This window comes from Drosophila yakuba, chromosome 3R (assembly GCF_016746365.2).
Source record: "Drosophila yakuba strain Tai18E2 chromosome 3R, Prin_Dyak_Tai18E2_2.1, whole genome shotgun sequence".
NCBI classification, from domain to species: domain Eukaryota; kingdom Metazoa; phylum Arthropoda; class Insecta; order Diptera; family Drosophilidae; genus Drosophila; species Drosophila yakuba.
This window is the reverse complement of record NC_052530.2, coordinates 5,585,912-5,605,114: the sequence shown is the minus strand read 5'-3', so window position 1 is coordinate 5,605,114 and position 19,203 is coordinate 5,585,912. Positions and strand designations below refer to the sequence as shown.

The following is a 19,203-nucleotide window of genomic DNA, read 5'->3' as shown; positions in this document are numbered from 1 at the left end:
ATTAATTATTATTATTATTTAAATTTAAATTAGCCGCGTATTATGCATGTAGTAGCACTGAAATGTAAAGCGCAGCTAACTTCGCTCAGATTGCTCATAGGTACCCCAAGCTAGTGAACTAGTTCACAAATATAAATATTTACCCTAAACACCTTCAAGCTGACAGATAACTACGCAGAAGTTATTGTTTTCCAGGCTTAACAGATAAATTACACTGTTGTAGAGCTTCGTGGGAACGATATACTAAAAACTTGATATTGGCAAGCAACAAGTTTGCTGCAAGCGCCGGAACCAGTTCGTGGTGCCCCTAATTCGTTCCCTGCCCAACACTGCAATCAGCTGTTACCTGGCCAACGCGATTTTTGGCCTGCACTTTGAACCCCGAGGTTTCGTGCGAATAAAGATACGGAATTAAGTGCGCCTGTCCGCATTTCCGCCGTCCCGCTCCGCCATCTAACTGCCCATCGCATTTTCGGTTCAGAATCCCGCGGACCTTGCTGCCGTGCACATCGCATCGCATTTCCACAGCTGCGTTTTTCAGCATTTTCGGTCGCTCTCTCTCCGGTTTTTCTCAGAGCGCTCCGTTCCGCTCTCCATCGCGCGCGCCCCTCTCTAAAGTTCCATTGATAAGCAGGACCACCGCCGCGCCTGCCCCGCCCCCTGCCGCCCACTCCGCCCCACGCTTTTCAGAAAGTGCAAAGCAAAGCCAAGCAGAAGCTAATCAATCAATTAAGATAGTACGCCGAATAGTGCAGTGCGTGTGTTAATTAATTTTGGTTGCCATTTCGCACATTCTGTGTTTATTAATAAGCAGTGCATAGTTTCCGGCGGAAAAGGGCAACTTTCCGTTCATCTTCGAGCTTCCGTTTGGCGGCCAATTAGCAGGAGGTCGACAAAGAGAACCAACCAGGGAAAAGGATCAGCCAACATGACGCACTGGGAGGACTTCTACAACACGCACCTGCCGCCCGCGGACTTCGAGGACAATCGCTCCCTGCTCAAGGAGTTCTGCGAGCGGCACAACAAGCTGCAGAACCGCATCGTCCTCGTCACGGTGAGCTGGGATACCCCCAATCCGGATCCGGATTCGGATAGGGATTGGGATTGGGGCTCAAGAACCACTGTACTCCGTTTATTAACTGCCGAAGCTGGTGAAAGCTCTGAAAACAAGTGTGTAAAGTGTGGACGTGAATAACTTTAAATTGGCTAGAACAAAGACCCAAGAGGTTAAACACATGCAGGGGCACCACGAATGCATAAACAATTAACGTTTTGTAAGTGGAAAAAACAACAACTGCTAATTGTTACTGTGGCATACCTTAAAAAGCAAAAGTCAGCTATTGTAGTAGTTTATATATTAACATTTTCGATATTTAATTTTAGTTAAATTTCAATAATCTAAATGTATACATGTGAGTCTGCAACAAAGTTGCAGTGCATGAATAATATATACTTTGCAAATATCTGCAAGACATTATACACAAAGTTAAATATGAAATTATGTGGGTCAACTGGTGTTTATTCTCTGGGGCAGCCTAATCCGAATATGATTTACGCAAATAGTTAGCGACGAAACACATTCGTTTCTCTTTATAAGATTAATGGCCAACGTGCTGATTTATCTGCCTGGTTTGAATAACTAAATTGTACTTAATATCGCCGCCTAGTTCGACTCTACGAGTAGCAGGTGTGACCACAACGGCCATTTAACCCCAGTTTTTGAATATAAAAATTGTATAGAGTTAAAAAACTAGCTTTAATGGTAGCATGGAGGTGAGCAACAGAATAAAGCTTTTAAAATTACAATATAAATTAGCAGTTAGGAAGAAAATACCATAATTACCCTAAACATAACACGAATTTTCTAAAAGAACCCACGTTTGTCCTACAATTCTAGTCCGGTGGCACCACAGTTCCCCTGGAGCACAACACGGTGCGGTTTGTGGACAATTTTAGTGCTGGAACACGGGGCTCCGCCTCAGCGGAATACTTCCTCGACCACGACTACGCCGTGATTTTCATGCACCGCCACAAGTCGCTGGAGCCCTTCACGCGCCACTTCACCGGCCAGCAGTTCTTCGACATGCTGGACATCGCGGACAACAGCCAGAGCTCGACGATAGCCATCAAGCCGGACTCGGTGGACGTGTTTGCTCCGGTGCTGGCCAAGTACAAGATAGCCCGCGAAACGCAGATGATCCTGTACGTGAACTTCACCAGCGTGGTGGACTACATGTGGTTGCTCCGTGCCGCCTGCGAGTGCCTGGCCGCCTTCGAGGAGCGGGCCGTGCTCTACCTAGCAGCTGCCGTATCCGATTTCTACATACCCGAGGACATGATGGTAAGATGAGACTCCGGACGACGCCGGATGAGTCGGGTGGGCGGCCATGTGGGAAATCTCGTAATTGATTGCGCTCCTCACTGCGACGAGTGCGGAATGAGTGAGTGGGAATTGGTTTTTATCGATTCCCAAAGCTGCACTGCGGAAAATTAAGGATGTATGGCTAGGTACTTCAAGCAAGGCCAAGGCTGATTGTGGATTCGAATCGATGTTGAACATCAGCACCTACTAACATACTTGACAGTGGAATAGCGTCAATCAAAATTAAGATTTTGCTGATGCATGGAATGTATAGTGTACATTTAAGTTCTACTTCCTCGCAGTGTGCCTCTAGTTGTTTTCGCTGCCCTTGTGCCTGGTGCTCCTTCCGATTCCCGGACGCTGTGCAAGTCCCCGGTCTGTGACACATTTCCTCTCCACATTATTGACGTTCGACTGGGCTAAGTCAACTATGGCTGCTGCTGCTCCACCTTCTCCAGCTCCTCCAGTTCCAACTGCTGGTCACCAGCAGCCTTATCACAGACTGTCAGTGTCACTCACGCTGGCCTTGTGGCCTTGTCCGCCAGCAGCCTTAGCATTGTCATCGAATAATTTGATTTGCATAATTTTGCTTGTTAGCGTGTTTCTGCTCCACGCTTCACTTGATTCCTGCCACACCTCCCACCCATTTAGTTCTTTTCTCCTTTCTCCTTTCACCTTTCGCTTCCCTATGTGGAGTGGGTGGGTGGCTGGTCGGTGGTGTTTACCTGTCAGGAGCCCACCTCCGCAGTCTGTCAGCTGACTTGTTGGCGCAGCAGCAAAAGGCTTTCAAGTGCATCAAATGTCCATTGGTGGGGCGTGAATGGCTCGGCATGTCAGCCCTCCTTATTTACCTGCCCGTTTTGCATTTGTATACGGCATACCACATGCATTTTATTCGAGTGCACAGTCGAGGTCGAAGTTATAGCACCCTAAGTCTTAGGGGAACCTGGTTGGTTCTTAATAATTTTCGAAGGCTTCTGCAAGTTTCAAAATGAGATTGAAAAGTGTTAAGTATGTTGGAAAGAATTTTTGTCTTTTATCTTTAGTTTCTTAAATTCGTTTGCTTTTTTGATGAAGTTTGGGTGAAACACAGCTTAAATCTGTCTAGACCAACAAATTTAATCCATCGCACTGATGTTTTCACACAATCTGTATTTCACTTGGTGGATGCTATGGTCGGTAAGCACGAAGAGGTTTTCTCTTGCCAACGCCAGCCATGTGAGCCTGCTTCTGATTCTGATTCCGAGCATCGCCGTAGCATTTCCTACGCCTTGTTTCCGCTCAGCTCGTGCATTTCCCGTTCGCTTTTTTCGCTTAAGACATTCGCCCACTTTGTCGCTGCATGAACATGTCTATCAGAACGTGTGCTGTAGTCACAAATGGTCCGTTCACTTGATTAAATTGTTAGATACTCTCACGGCACATTGCCTTGGGTGAAATGTAGAATATGCCGAAAATGGCGCAAATGGTGCAAATGGCCTGTTGATGCTTATGCATGTGTCTAGGCAAATTTATGCGCATATTTGGCATCATCTTTGAGTGCTGCTCCGAGCCTTTCCCGAGGCAATACGATTTTGCCACAATCGATTTGAATTTGCATAATATCCTCTTGGCGATGTATAAATAGAAGCAGTCAAGCTCGATGCATCGAAAATAAAGCACGCTCAAGTAGTTTTTCGAGTGGTTTCAAGGACTTTGCCCGCTCAAAAGTAGGCAACTAAAATCTATTTTCCCCCATTAGCTGGTCGACAGAGTTTCTTGGAAAATTGAAAACTCATTCCCAGAGATCGGGTCACCATCTCGTTAGGCTTAAAGCCAAGGTCAGCTCCCTTACTGAATTTTAAAAAGTCAAACCGCAGCCCAGACACGTTTGCCAAGCCAATTGGCAAAGTTTGTCGCTCCTTACATACATAGATATGAGTTTATATACTGTATATATATTGCTGTGTACTACTGCAAGATGATACTAAAAATTGAATTTCACAATCGCATCATCGCGACGCACACGCCTCCAGAGAAAACATGACCCAAAAGCCTTTACAAATTTATGCACGGGAAGTGGAGCGGAGAAGAAGGCAACTTGCTTTACAATTTGAATTTATTCAGGGTCCGGGGTGGTGGTATGTACTCTGCTTGAACTGAAAGTAAATTGTACTCGTAATAAGTAAAAACAAACAGTAAAAACAGAAAATTAAAAGAGTAAACCAAGCGGAGGCAAACGAATAACTAGAGCAGGACAAAGGCGACGTGCCGAGATCCGCAAATCAAATCAAAAGATTTTACAAGAGCACGCATCAACGCATATTCATAGTGTAGTTGAATTCTTTGGGGAAAAGCGTGAAAGCTGGAAAAGCAAGAAAAACAAATTCAATGTCAACAGCTGCTAGTATTTCCCAGTGAGCCAGCCCCACAAACTTTTCCCAAAAGCTTAAATTTCCCATCCTTCGCATTTCCTTTCGTTTTTCGTTGTCAACTTAGTGCCTTGAGCTACATTTTTCATTTCTCCTCGTCCAATGTCCCGGCTACTTAGGCGTGTCCGGCTGTCCGTCCGCCTGTCCGTTTGTGTGTCCGAGTGTCTGTCCGCCAGTCCGACCCCATTGTCCGGTTGTGCCCGCTTTTGTGTGCCGGATAAATGAGGCTGGTCAGCAGCTTAGAGCAGCTTACGGCGTTGCCCAGTTAATGAGGACAGACAGGGGGCGCTCAACAAGTTGCTGGTAGCCCACATGGCGTATGAGAAATATTTTTAGCAAGGCTTTAAAAAGAGCCTTGCACAGGATGTGCAGCCGGGCGTTGTCGTTAGCTCATTACGGCTGAGTTATGCTTTCAATTAGTTGTAATTCATATGCCACGTGGCGGCAACAAAAAAGAAGGGAATAAATACGGAAAAAGCGAAAGCTAAAAGACAACCCTGGCCTTTCATTTCGCTGTTTGTCTGTGTATTTTGCAAGGACACTTTGCTGCCCGAGTGTGCGTTCGAGTGTCTGGGTGTGCTGAATTGTGTGTGTGTTCGTCCTCTCCATTTAAGAGGATGTTGTCGCGGTGGCTTTTGTGGGCAACGAACCAGCCAACCACCGAACCAATCCCACGCCATCCCATCACATCGCGTATACGCAACGTGGTCCCATCATTCCATTAAAACACTAACCGCTGTCAACGGATTTTCAGCCCACCCACAAAATGCAATCAGGAGATGGAGCGCCGACGATTTCGCTTCAGCTGGTGCCAAAAATGCTGGCCCCCCTCGCCAGCTTGTGGGTCCCACACGCCTTTGTGGTGTCCTTTAAGCTGGAAACGGACGAGAGCCTATTGATTGTGAAGGCACGTGACAGCCTCAACAAATACAAGCACAAGGTGAGTTTACTCACAGCCGGTCAGGAAACACCTAATCGGAATTCTAATTTCTTCCGCGTCATCATCCAGCTGGTCATTGCCAATGTGCTGCAGACACGCAAGCATCGCGTGGTGTTCGTCACGCCCACAGATTCCTACGAGCTGCATTTGACTCGCGAGCAAACGCTGCAAGGACTCGAGATCGAGGAGCCCATCGTGGCCGACGTGGTAAGTGAATAAGTGCCGTAATAACTTACGTGTCCGTTTCGTGCCTTAATGTGTATGAAAGCAGTGCAAATAAGGTGAGAGTCAGTAAAATTCAATTGGGCATTGTAGGTGTTTAAAAGGCTTTACTATGTGAAATACGACTTCATAATTTAACAACACATATTGGAGCGGCAATTTGTTTTGCATTTTGCTTAACACATTCAAAGATTGATTTTTAATAATTCTGTATACCAATCCCATTACGACAAAGCATTTGCATGCATGAATCAAAATGTGGGCTACAAAATAGCTTATTTTTATCGGTTCTTCCAGGTGCAAAAGCACGGCGAGTTCATCAGCAATGCTCAACAGCGTCAATGACCGTTATCGATGCGCCGGAGGCCACAGACGCAGCATCAACATCACCAACAACTGGCCACCGGTGACGAGGACGAGGATGACGGCGATCTGGATCGGGATCCGTACTGCGTGACCAGCTCGCATTATTGCCGCGTTCTGAACCCGGGCACGCCAGGCTTTGCCCGCAAATATTGAGCAGGTTATAGTCCATATTGTATACTGGAATGTGGATGACAGACATTTACATTCGCTTATTCCTTGCCGTTTGGGTTTGAGTTCCCGCAACAATTTATCTATTTATGGTCGCGCCTCATAATTGAGGTGGCACCGCTCCATTAGTCCATTCTCCTGTTGTTATTTTTTTTATTAGTTAATGTATTTCCCTCATTGTTGTCCTGAGAAATGATGTCACTTGTATGTATTCGCCGTTGCCTGGGCTCCTTTTCTTATCTTCCTTTGTTTGCCGGCACGTTTATGTCATCGAGTATACGCAGCGTGTTGCGCAGACATCAATAAGCGATTTTGATTTATGTTTGTGGCAGAGCTTATGATGCTTATACATTTAATGAAGCATCGATCCGCCGCAGTGAAAATAAAATCGCCGAACACGTGGGTTCTTAAATCCTAAATTCGAAAAGGCGAAAACGAAAAGCTGCATGCAAAGCAATTTGCCGGACTATGTGTCCCTGGACAACTGCTGCTGGTGTCAGTGGCAGTAGCAGGCGACGCGACAATTGATTTGCTGTTTTGCATATATGGGGTGGAAAAGAGTGGCAGCTTTGCCCGTCTAATGTCCTTGTCGCTTCAAATTTATGGCGGCCCGAGCCTTGGCGCCTGACTATCCGAAGCAGGTCAAGTGCCACCGAGCAAAGGTCAGCTTAAAGCACCTCAAATTGAGTTTGAAGCGGCTTGGAGCGGTGTAGCGAAACCTAATTAACATCCCACACTCACACAGGCACTGAGTTATTTCTTGGCCATGAGATAGGCTGGGGCTGGCTTTCCACATCCGTATCCTCAGGGTCCTTTGCGGACCACCGCCTTTCCACATTTTTATTGCATGTTATGTCGTTGCCACGCCCGTCGGCCGTAAGCTCTAAGCCGCCCGCCTAAACGGGGCTGTGGTAAAGGGTGAAGGGTTGGCGGTGGATTTGTATCCTCCTTTCATGGAGTTGTAACCACTTCCATCCCGCCCGCATTGTGGTTTTGTGTGCCATGCTGTTTTGTTTTCGTCCGCTCGTTCGTTCGTTAGTTTGTTCGTCCGTTTTGTGGGCCGGGGAAAAAATTCACATTTCTTTCTGACGTCGGCTTTTTGTGTGTTTGGGAGGGTTGGCTGGGCCTCTGTGGTTGGAGCCTGCATCAAATTAAATTTTATTGCGCTCGCACGCACCGCAAACATCGGCCTGGGAACAGATACGAACACGGGAAACAATCACACATGTGGCTTAGGACTTAAGCCGGGCTCCGCTTTTCCTTCGTTTTCACTTTCCTGTTGCTCGGCTTTTATGGCCTCACCTACGTGCACCCACATATCAAGGCTCCCCCATGTGTACTTCTCAGGCCTGTCCCCGCGTATCGATTGTGCATTAAAGTATAAACATAAAAATTCAGTTTGCCAACATGAGTTGCGTACAATAAAATATGTATAACTAGCCGAGTGTGCGAACAAGATGGGATTCTTTGAGACGGGAGCTGCCGATGGTATTTGCTTTTACTGGCAAATGGTGTTTTTATTTCACAAAGATTACTAAGAGAATATACTTAAGCATGCCAACCATAAATAAACTACTTAAATAACAAATAAGTTTTCAAACCGTTCATGTAAATTCAAGAAGAACCTCTCCATATCCATAACATAGGACTGCAGTTTATGAACAGTCAGTCCAAACAAATTCTTAGTGAAACTTAAGAATTTCAATAAAACAGAAAATCAAAAGTTCAACAACTCTTCAAGTCGTCTATATAAGAACTATTCTCTATACATAGATACATGTACTATATTATCCAAAAGAGGAATAAAACCAAGTGAACCAATTTGTTAAAGTTTCAATATCCAATTGGACCAACCGATATGAACAAAATTAGAAAAAATACGAACAAGCTATCATTAAAGACGAATATATATGTGTATATCTTGATGTATACCTTAAAATATAAAAAGAAACAAAGAAATTTCCATTGAATATTTACTCTCTACAAGCATTTTGCCCTCTAAGCTAGATAATTATTTTATTGTTGAAAACGAAAACACCCAAATCCTATTGTACGCAATGCAGTTGTGGTTACTGCACCTGCCTTCTTTCTTACCGGAATCCATGAGCTGTTTAACTGTAAAACTGTTGTAAAATGTTTACCAAAAGTGTACCATAAGCTGTACTAAGGTCTAGTATCCGTATACATATACATCTACAAAGATACATCAATATATATATTTGAATGTGTATTAAACTGAAATGAAATAGCTTTAAATGTATAAACAAACGAGTGTGTTTCATTTACTAATGGATTGGGAATCTTGCCACTTCTGAACCACAATATTTATTTACATACACTTGCATTAACTTTATAATTTAAGACACTTAAAGTGACTTTGGGCTTTCGGTTCGGTTATCATAAGATGCCTTGTTGCCTTAAAACTATTATGGACTGGCTCAAGGGTATCACAACATTTATGGCTTGGCCATCAACAAATCGCTTTTATATAGCTTAGTTTGGTATATCGGAGAACTTAAACTTGAGCGGAATGTTTGGCAAATTAATCAAAGCAGATCGGAACGCATTTTCCGTGGGATAATTGAACTCCACGTTAAAGTTGCGAATCAGACGAGCGGTACCCAGTTCCAGTTCCATTTCCACGATACGTTTACCGACGCACATTCGAGGTCCAAATCCGAAGGGCAGAAATACGAATGGATTCTTGCTCTTCAGGTCGTTTGCCGGGCACTTTGATTCCGAGTCCTTGGGACTTCGGAGCCAGCGTTCCGGCAGGAACTCGGATGCTTGTGGAAAGTACTCATCCCTAGTCATTGCGTTCAGAGGAACAATGGACACGTAAGTTCCAGCTGGCACCTGGTATCCACTGAGAACAGCGTCCCTAGAAAGAACGCGAGCGTTTCCTACGATCAGGGGATGTACTCGCTGGGATTCCTTTATGCAGGCACGCAGATAGGGCACGTTCTTCATCGAATCTTCAGTGAACTCGGAATCCTTGTTGGGCAGCACCTTCATCACCTCCTCCCTGAGCTTGGCCTGCTTCTCGGGATTCTTGGCGAGGCACAGCATCAGCGCTGTAAAGGTGCTCGAAGTCTGAAAGCAAGATGTTGATTTATAATACGCCTTTTAAGATCATATTACCAATAACTCACCGTATCAACTCCTGCCATTAGCATGTCCATGGCCATAACAGTGGCCACTTTTCTGTCAACTTTCAGCAGTTTCTCGAGCACACTTTGTTCATTCTCCGGACGTACTACACCCTCCTTGGCCTCCTTATCTAGCCGTTCTATAGCCTCATCCACATAGGCCAAAGTTACTTCCTGAATACCATCCAAAGTTGCCAACAATCGCTTCAACTTGGGAGTCTTAAAATAGCGCCAGGGCGACGGCTTCATTTCAAGATCGGCGGATACTATAAAGAACTCATCCAGGTAGTGGAAGAGCTTGAGGGCCTCGCTTTCCTTATTTGAGTCCTTGAGCAACCCCAGTTGCTTATCCAGGGCCACCACGGATACGGATTCTAAGGTCCAGCGGTTGATGGTGTCTATGAAGTCGTCGGGAGCCTCTAGAGTAACAGGATCCCTCAGTTCGAATATACTGTCGAGGAAATTGATTTTCTTAACAATATATGTATATTTCGCTGTTTTTGTTAGAGTATTTTACCGCCGCACAAACTCCTGGTTGACCTGCGACATCTTCTTGTAGTACAATCTCACATTTTTTGGCTGCATAAGGACTGGATTTACGACGGTTCTGAAGTCGCCCCAGGTTTTTCCCTGCGTGGGAATTATGCCCATGACGCCCTGGTAGAAGTCCTTCCTGTACTCCTCGCGGTGGTAGAGCAAAGTATAGTTGCCTGGACGATTGGGCCACACTCCCTCGTTGCGAAATACCACCTCGAAGTCCTGGGGATTGTGGGTGCTTAGAAATGGGGGGTTACCCATAATACCTGGCATAAAGAATATGTCGCCGTAGTCCTGTCTCATGGCCTCAAACATCTCCATCAGTTCCATGTTCTTGTATTTGCCACCGGGCATCGACATTTTCATCGACAATGCCCACATATTGGCTCGAGGGATCTGCTCGAATGGCTTAGCCTGTAGCCATTCCGAATCCTCTCTAGCTTCTGCAGTCGCCACATTGGTTTGCCAGCGCTGGTAATAGATTTTATTGATATTATTATAATATATAGTATTGTTTTGGAGTTAAACTTGAAGACGAAAGCAGCTCTTGATAAACGGGCTAACAGTTCCCAAATTAGTTGTTATACCCGTTACTCGTAGAGTAAAAGGGTATACTAGATTCGTTGAAAAGTATGTAACAGGCAGAAGGAAGGGTTTCCGACCATATAAAGTATATATATTCTTGATCAGGACCAATAGCCGAGTCGATATGACCATGTCCGTCTGTCCGTCTGTCCGTCTGTCTGTCCGTCCGTATGAACGCTGTGATCTCAGGAACTACAAAAGCTACAAAGTTAAGATTAAGCATACAGACTCCAGAGACATAGACGCAGCGCAAGTTTGTCGATTCATGTTGCCACGCCCACTCTAACGCCCACAAACCGCCCAAAACTGCCACGCCCACACTTTTAAAAAATGTTTTGAAATTTTTTCATTTTTGTATTGGTCTTGTAAATTTCTATCGATTTGCCAAAAAACTTTTTGCCACGCCCACTCTAACGCCCACAAACCGCCCAAAGCTGCTACGCCCACACTTTTGAAAAATGTTTTGAAATTTTTTCATTTTTGTATTGGTCTTGTAAATTTCTATCGATTTGCCAAAAAACTTTTTGCCACGCCCACTCTAACGCCCACAAACCGCCAAAAACTGTGTTTAAGACTCTCCTTCTCCCTTCCACTAACTGAGTAACGGGTATCAGATAGTCGGGGAACTCGACTATAGCGTTCTCTCTTGTTTATATTAAATACATGTACTCACCTTTTGAGTGGCTAGCGAGAGCGTCGCTTTTTGCGACTGAATTAATGATAAAGCACTGCGCACTTTTAGCATTTTCGCGATGCTTAGAACTTTTCCCGCTCACCGTCTAAACAAAACTGTGTACCGAGCGTTTGTTCTAATGGCTTTAAATTCTAAGGCCGCGAGAGCTTGGCTGCTTAATTGGACGATAACAGCACACAAACATTGCGATAGCGTCCACCAGAGAACTGGCGTATAAACAGGTTCCGGAGAGCCCCCATAGTAGTTTTTAAAACTAATTTGTTAAATAAAATCTGAGTGGAGTTCAATAATTTAATATTTTTTTAAATATATTAGAACAAGAATACGGAAACAGTAACTGTTTCATTAATTGGTTTACAGATCTTTTAAACAACAAATCCATAACAAACACAAATATCAAGGCCGTTTCCCCGCTCATATCGGTCAGTGTCAATGCCAGCAAATTATTGTCACCGTGACTATTAATAATTTCATGCTGGGTAACGTATATCTAAAGCTATATTCTCTTTAGATATTCATAAGTAATTACATTTATTAAGAGGTTAGAAGAGTTATTGATCTATTCAATTTCAAAGACATTTTTTTTTTAAACATTTATTTTATTTTGTAGTATTTTCAAACAAAAGGTCTTAACTAATTTTCAATACAATAACATCGCATGATGTATATAGAAAAATCACTCTGTTATCAATACTTGTACTATCACAACAGAAAATATTTAAGTCGTGTCCCAATATAAAACTTATTAGTTGGGCAAATCTGTAAACTTAAACTTGAGTGGTATATTGGGCAGGTTGATCAGAGAGGAGCGGAAAGCATTCTTTGTGGAATGGTTAAACTCCACGTTAAAGTTGCGAATCAGGCGTGCGGTACCCAATTCTAGCTCCATGTCCACGATGCGTTTGCCCACGCACATACGGGGTCCAAATCCGAAGGGCAGGAATACGAATGGATTCTTGGTCTTCAGGTCGTTTGCCTGACACTTACCGGCAGAGTCGCTGGCGTTTCTCAGCCATCTTTCCGGCAGGAACTCCGTAGGTTTTTGGAAGTACTCCTCGTCGTATAGGCAATTTGTGGGCATCATGGACACAAAGGTACCAGCTGGTACCCGATAGCCGCTGATTACAGAATCCCTAGACAGGCCGCGGGCATTTCCAATTGTAAGAGGGTAGACACGCTGGGACTCCTTAATACAGGCACGCAGATAGGGAACGCTCTTCATTGAAGCTTCAGTGAACTCGGAATCCTTGTTGGGCAGCACCTTCATCACCTCCTCCCTAAGCTTGGCCTGCTTCTCGGGGTTCTTGGCGAGGCACAGCAAAAGCCCCGTAAAGGTGCTCGAAGTCTGGAAGTCAGCAGATATATATTTCGGCTTTATATACTCATTAGATTGGTTTGTTTACTCACGGTATCCACTCCCGCCATGAGCATATCCATGGCCATAACGGTGGCCACTTTCTTGTCAACTTTCAGTAGTTTCTCGAGGACACTCTGTTCATTTTCCGGGCGTACTACACCCTCCTTGGCCTCCTTCTCCAAACGTTCGATCGCCTCGTCCACATAGGACAGAGTAATTTCCTGAAGACTATCCATAGTTTTAAGCATTTTCTTCAGCTGTGGTGTTTTAAAATATCTCCAGAGAGAGGGCTTCATCTCCAGATCGGCCGAGTACAAGAAGAAGTCATCCAGGTGTTTGAAGAGCTTGGTTGCATCACTGTTTTTCCCCGATTCCTTAAGCAGACCAAGCTGTTTATCCAAGGCCACCACGGATACGGATTCTAGAGTCCATCGGTTAATGGTTTCCAGGAAATTGCCAGGAACCTCCTGAGTGGTGGCATCTCGTATTTCTTTAATACTAATATGTATGTATATTTAAATATACGAAGTTGCCAAATGTTTCAAGTTCTTACCGTTCCACAAATTCCTGGTTAACCTGCGCCATCTTTTTGAAGTACAACCTCACATTTTTGGGCTGCATTAAAACGGGATTCACAATGGACCGAAAGTCTCCCCAGGACTTTCCCTGCGAGGGAATGATTCCCTGAACTCCTTCGAAAAACTCTTTTCTGTAAACCGTTCGATGATAGCGCAGTATATCACTGCCCGGTCTGGTTGGCCACACGCCTTCATTGCGGAAAACCACCTCAAAGTCCTTTGGACTATGTGTCATTACAAAGGCATTACTTCCCATTATTCCGGACAAATAGAATATGTTTCCGTACTCCTGGCGCATGGCGTCAAACATTTCCGTCAACTCCATGTTCTTATATTTCCCACCGGGTAGTGCGGTTTTCGCGAAGAGGGACAACATATTTGCTTTCGGAATCTCTTCGAATGGTTTGGCCTGGAGCCATTCCGGATCGTTTCTGATCTCAACTGTTGCAACATTTGTCTGCCATCGCTGAAACATGATGCAATAATAAAATAGGTATTTTTATGTAAACACACATATTATATATTTATATATTGAATATGTATATATTCTCATTTAGAATGTTTCGTCGATTGGCTCTATTTTTATAGTAAAACAATGTTTGTTTACCTGTTGACTTGCAGAAAATACGGTGGTTTTCTGCGACTGAAGAATATTTAGCGCGATACGCCCTTTCAACATTTTGCACGCTGGCTCTTTCACAGTCGAAGTGAAACTACTCGCACCAGACGTTTGTTATAAGCTTTATATTTTTGTGGGCCGGGCGAGCTTTACTACTAAATTTGAGGAAAACAACAACCTCAAAGATACTTTAAGGGAGAGAGAGAGCAGCAAACAGGTTCGCGTGTATTTGAGAATTGCTAACGAAAACATATGGCAAATATTCGGTCATTAAAAGATACACACAGATCTTTCTAGGCCTGAGCACCGACTAAAATATACCGCTTCTTTTCAAGTTTTTTCATCAATGTATAGAAACTAATTTGTTAAGCATTGCATGGTGGTGAAAAATAAAATAAAAGTTGATAATTACAAAATAAATATAAAATATATGTAAAAATATAGATACTTGTGGTATGAATATTTATAATGCACATTAAAAAACACAATCCAATATACCCAAAGTTATTCTAATCACGAATAAGTATTATCGCTGATGGGATTGGTGGTCAAATTTATTGGCATAGGTTCCAAAATATAGGTGGGCTGAGGAGAGTGAGTTTTTGGGGCGAATATTTTATCTAATCAGCTGCGGTGCTAAGGCAAATTCAGCTGACAAACAGTTTTCAATTGCAAAATTTAAGTTTACAAGTATAAGGTATTGCATCAGAAAAATGTAACCTTCGAACGCTTATTAATTCCCCGCCTTTTCCGCGGAATATTATTAATTTTCTGTGAATAAAAAAAGTTCTGGCTTTCGATTTATATTTATTTATTTAGACTTTATTTCATTTATGTTTACCATATATGTAAGTATTTGTTCAAACACCAAAAAGTTTAGTTTTGCTAATCAAATTGTTGACATACTTATAGATAGTACTCAGTTGCCATCTCATGAAGTATACACATTTTCGTCCTCGAATAGTATATAGAATTGAATAGAATATAAATATTCGTTTAGGTTAATGACTTAACAATAGATTACTAATAAATTATAGTTGCACAAATAGTTTGCGTTTGCATACGATAGGCATATTTTTACATGACAATTTCCGCGCGAAACAATTTGGCACGCTGGGCAAAGATATATTTATATATGTACATACGTATAGTATGTTATGGAGCGATACAGAAGATATTATTCGTTGACTCTAAGGACTAAGTGTCTATGACAATTTCGTATAGTATTTAATAGATAATTCCTTTAGCATTGAGCAGGTTTAACTAGCAGACTGAGTGGAACTAATCCTGGCTGGCAGATCCATTCATCTGCTGGTAGTTGCAAACGATCTTTGCTGCATCGTTCATCATCTTGGCCGTGGAGCGGACGAGGAACATTAAATGACACTCGTCGTAAACGGTCAGCTCGACCCGGGTTCGCACCAGTCCGTGGAGAACGGTGGCCCTCTCCAAATCCAACCAGCGCTGGAGGGCTAGCTCCCGTTCCTTAACGGAGCCGGTGAGCGCCACATCGGAAGGACCCCACAATACGAACTCCAGCACTGCCTTCGCCTTGGACAGGGACTCGGCTCGCTCCTGCTGCAGGATGTCCGCCAGGATGGGCGTGATCTTTGTGGCGGGCAGGATGTCGGTCAAGGCCGAGTGGGCGCATTTGCATAGCGTACCCATGGGCTCGTCGTCGTCATTGTTGTTTCTAGGTTGGCAAGAGAATTATCAGTAAGGTTTATAAGTTATGGAGAATGATTGATTTCAACTCACCCCTGCAGCACACAGAGTCGTGCCTGGGCGTCCTTGTTGTCCATGTCCTTTGACAGCACCACATTGGACAGACTGAGCGGCGTCTCCTCGATTGCCTTGGCCTGCAGGTTCTTCATTCCGTTGACCAGCTGCAGCATGATGAAGGCCACCTCCCGCGTCATCACATCATCGAATGCAGGCATGGCATTTACATTGGCCGACCCATCTTCTGCGCTCATTGAGGTGGCCGAGGATTCTTCGTTCAGGGTACTTAGGTTCTGCACCGAGACTACGTTCCTTAGGTTCCCAGCAATTGAGCCATTTCCATCCTTCAGGCCACTGAGATTCGGAATGGAGCCGCGGAAATTGAAGTTGCTCCTGTCCAGAACCTGCGACTTGCCCTTGAGTATTGACCCGATCGATTGGAGGGTCTCCAGCTGTAATCTGGGCAACACCGAGATGGTAGCCTGCAGCAGGGTCACCTCCGTCGAGGGCATCAGCGGCAGTTGATAGCTGGGCACCAGGTCACAGAATTCGGTCACCGGGTTGAGCACGTCGCTCACCCCACCCGACAGCTGGCTGAGCTCACCAGCCACGCCGCCCAGTTGGTTGCAGTCGGCCGACAGGGCCAAGGTCACCGGCGAAGAGCTCCACAGAGCGGCATGGAAGGCCTTCTTGCCCACCACAAAGGCTTGGGTTCCCTCCAAAATGGTAAAGTCCTCGTAGCGCAAGTTGATGGCATTGGCCAGAGGACGCAAGGCTGCTGGCACCACCGGAGTTTGCTGAAGCTGAGGAGGAATTTAATCCATATTGAATGTTAGTTTAGCTGTCATAAATTATAAGTAAGTAAGTCCTCACCTGATCTAGCACCTGGGCGAGGGCCTCATGATTGGCCACCACCACGGCGGTGTAGTTATCCTCAATAGTCTTGTGCACCACACTGCGTCCCTTGCGCATGCGCAAACGATTCGTGGCCTTGCTGCGGTTTTTGTTAGCCTGCAATAAAAGTTTTACATAAGTTTATGCCATATCGATATTCAGTTTAAGATTGAATTCACCTGTGGCATGCCCCAGACGCTGTCGTTGATGTCCGTGGCCACATCGCCGCCCGCCTCGCTTCCGTAATAGCTGTACGGAGCATAGATATCGAACTCGCCCACCTCGCTGCCCGCATAAGAGGCTGAGATGATGCGTGGAATGTTGGCTAAAAGGGGTTGGAGATTAGGGATAAGTTATTGATTTCATCCTGCATACAGTAATAGTGACCCAGCAGGGATCCTTTAACCTACCCAAGCTGTTGTTCAATCCGTAGTTTCGCACCGGTCCATACTCGCTGCGCGAATAACTGGCAATGGAGGCCGTGTCCGAGTAGATGTTATTACGTCTCGTGGCCTGGGTCAATCTCTGACCAGCCACTGAAAGATCGATGTTACTGCGCGTGGGTGGCGCAGGAGGAGTCGAAGTGGATGGCGTGGGTGTGCTGTTTCCATTCGTGGTGGGCGGCGGCGGAGAGCCCATCTTTACGAACTCGTACATGTTCTCGTAGTCGCGCTTGTCCTTCAGATAGCTATCGATGGTGCTGTTGATCTTGCGGACTGAATCCTTGAGACTACTTCGTTGGGCAGCATCCGCTGCATCCATGGATCTTTGCTCGAAGATCTCCAGTTTGCTGGAGATGGACATCTTCGCTTCGCTATTCTTTTGGGGCGCGCGCTCAAATGTGCTGGTCCTACTGTTGGCAGCCGATGCGGACTTTCCTGCCTCCTGACCAGTGCTGCTGTTGGCATTGGTCTTCCCCATCGTCTTGCCCTGATCCGCGGCTACATTATCACCGTTTGACGAGCAAATGGAGATAGTGTCGGTGAGGACTGCGCGCTTGCGCACCAGTTCCAACTGGGCCTCCCTTTCCCGCATGCTGGCCGTGCGCTCCGGCTTTCTGGGCGCAATCGATGAGCGGATTTCACCTGTGGAATACAAAAAAAACAAAATCACATAAATGAGGGGTTCTTTAAGATGCATCATCAAAATTGACTCAGACGAATTCGTAAATAGTTTACCTTACTCAATACAAAATTGAAAGTTTTAATACTTCAAAAGGGAAAGTGCGCAACTTTAATTGTCATTTTAATTAAAATTTAGATTTTATAACATAAACGTATCTGTCTGCGATTTTAATTTCATTTAAAAACATTAGAAAATTGATTTACGCCAGAGTATATCCTTTAAATTATTAATTATTATTGATTGTTTCTAAAACTTCTTAGTTACTGACTTAATTTAATTTAATTATTTGTACAGACATTTAATTTAATTAAAGGATTCATATAATATTTAAAGTTATAGTTATAAGAGACAATTTGAATAAAAAAGCATCAAACGAATGAAAGGTATTAATAAACTAATAAATATATGTATTTTGTAAGTAGAGGTGTCACAGTGCTAATTTATTCATACGATTTCCCAGGCTGTTCTCAAATTTGCCTGGCCTTCATGGGGCTATGCCAAATGTTTGCTGGCACCTGAAAATTGCGGAAAATCCGGCTACACCCTCCTATTTCTTCACCGGGGCCAAGTAGTTAGACAACCTGTGAGTACTAATTGCGATTTTGACCCAAATTCGCGCCAAATTACAATTCGCATGGTGCTGCTGGTCAACTTGAATGAGGTTGCTCTCGGATCTGGGTCTTTCTGGCTCTTCCCCGTCCCCGATATCTAACAAATGGCTCTAGGTTGGGGTCTGGAACATAGCTTTTCTTCACGACCAGGTTCCAGGTGCCAGGTGCAGTGGCAGTGGCAGGTGTAACAAGTTCTCGCCGCATTCGCGTTGACCGCAAAGTGTCAGGCCAAAAGAAATGGGTCTCTGGTCCGCCAGTTCGCCAGTCTGCTAGTTTCACCATTTGGTTCTTTCCTACGGCCAACTATCCACCATCAGCATGTGGTTACCTCATTGGCTCGACCTGGCTTATTTTCGTTTCGATTTTTGCTGCCTTAGTGGCCCGCTCATCTGGCAAACTATTTTGCTCTCTGGCTTGGCCACTTAACCCAGTTCGAGTCGGCTCATCACACTCGTTGGATGCGGCGGATATGGTCATAAGCGGCGTACCTGTATCCGTACTACGCAGAGTGTATTTGTTTGTTCACCGTTCACCCGTTATATTGATTAAAATGCGTAACTCGTTCTGCGTTTGGGTTTCGGGTTCTACTTTCAGAAGAGCTGCTGGCACAGCTTTTACCATTTACGGATATTTTATTCGTGTTCTTGTTTTTCGTGTTTGTGGCTGCAATTGAAGTCAACAAGTTGGCTAAAAGAAGTGGGTGAAGTGGCCGAAACCCTTCAGGCCCACATACATATACATACGATGCGATACCATCGCATACATGAGCTGGCTGTTTTGAAGGTCGCCCAATTTCTGGGCGCTGTCAGTGAACGTGATTTGCTTACGCTTTCTTTTGGAATGCGATCACAATGGTCGGGAGA

General features: G+C 44.6%; 4 protein-coding genes across 4 annotated transcripts in view; 1 reads left to right on the top strand and 3 right to left on the bottom strand.

Annotated features, from left to right (window-relative positions):
• The first annotated feature begins 362 nt into the window (after positions 1 to 362).
• Positions 363 to 8,737, top strand: LOC6535650 (phosphopantothenate--cysteine ligase). The gene is made up of 5 exons (XM_002096242.4): positions 363 to 1,054; positions 1,898 to 2,341; positions 5,528 to 5,713; positions 5,783 to 5,920; positions 6,233 to 8,737. The coding sequence occupies exons 1-5, from the start codon at positions 929 to 931 to the stop codon at positions 6,278 to 6,280; spliced, it is 942 nt and encodes a 313-aa protein (XP_002096278.3). The 5' UTR covers positions 363 to 928; the 3' UTR covers positions 6,281 to 8,737.
• Positions 8,738 to 8,745: 8 nt separating this feature from the next.
• Positions 8,746 to 11,555, bottom strand: LOC6535648 (probable cytochrome P450 12a4, mitochondrial). Its single transcript, XM_002096240.4, has 4 exons — positions 11,414 to 11,555; positions 10,136 to 10,626; positions 9,622 to 10,069; positions 8,746 to 9,562 (listed from the first exon to the last, which is right to left on the bottom strand). Exons 1-4 carry the CDS (start codon positions 11,483 to 11,485, stop codon positions 8,963 to 8,965), a joined length of 1,611 nt encoding a protein of 536 aa, XP_002096276.2. The 5' UTR covers positions 11,486 to 11,555; the 3' UTR covers positions 8,746 to 8,962.
• Positions 11,556 to 11,988: 433 nt separating this feature from the next.
• LOC6535647 (probable cytochrome P450 12a5, mitochondrial) lies at positions 11,989 to 14,094 on the bottom strand. Its single transcript, XM_002096239.4, has 4 exons — positions 13,977 to 14,094; positions 13,345 to 13,835; positions 12,842 to 13,289; positions 11,989 to 12,779 (listed from the first exon to the last, which is right to left on the bottom strand). Exons 1-4 carry the CDS (start codon positions 14,046 to 14,048, stop codon positions 12,180 to 12,182), a joined length of 1,611 nt encoding a protein of 536 aa, XP_002096275.2. The 5' UTR covers positions 14,049 to 14,094; the 3' UTR covers positions 11,989 to 12,179.
• A 688-nt stretch (positions 14,095 to 14,782) lies between these two features.
• LOC6535646 overlaps positions 14,783 to 19,203 on the bottom strand; it is a 34,905-nt gene continuing 30,484 nt past the window's right edge. Inside the window, exons 4-8 of the mRNA XM_002096238.3 lie at positions 17,015 to 17,689; positions 16,784 to 16,929; positions 16,584 to 16,721; positions 15,747 to 16,513; positions 14,783 to 15,681 (exon numbers count right to left, since the gene is read on the bottom strand). Of these exons, the coding sequence (XP_002096274.2) occupies positions 15,270 to 15,681; positions 15,747 to 16,513; positions 16,584 to 16,721; positions 16,784 to 16,929; positions 17,015 to 17,689 (2,138 nt within the window). The 3' untranslated portion in view covers positions 14,783 to 15,269. The remainder of the gene's footprint in view (positions 15,682 to 15,746; positions 16,514 to 16,583; positions 16,722 to 16,783; positions 16,930 to 17,014; positions 17,690 to 19,203) is intronic.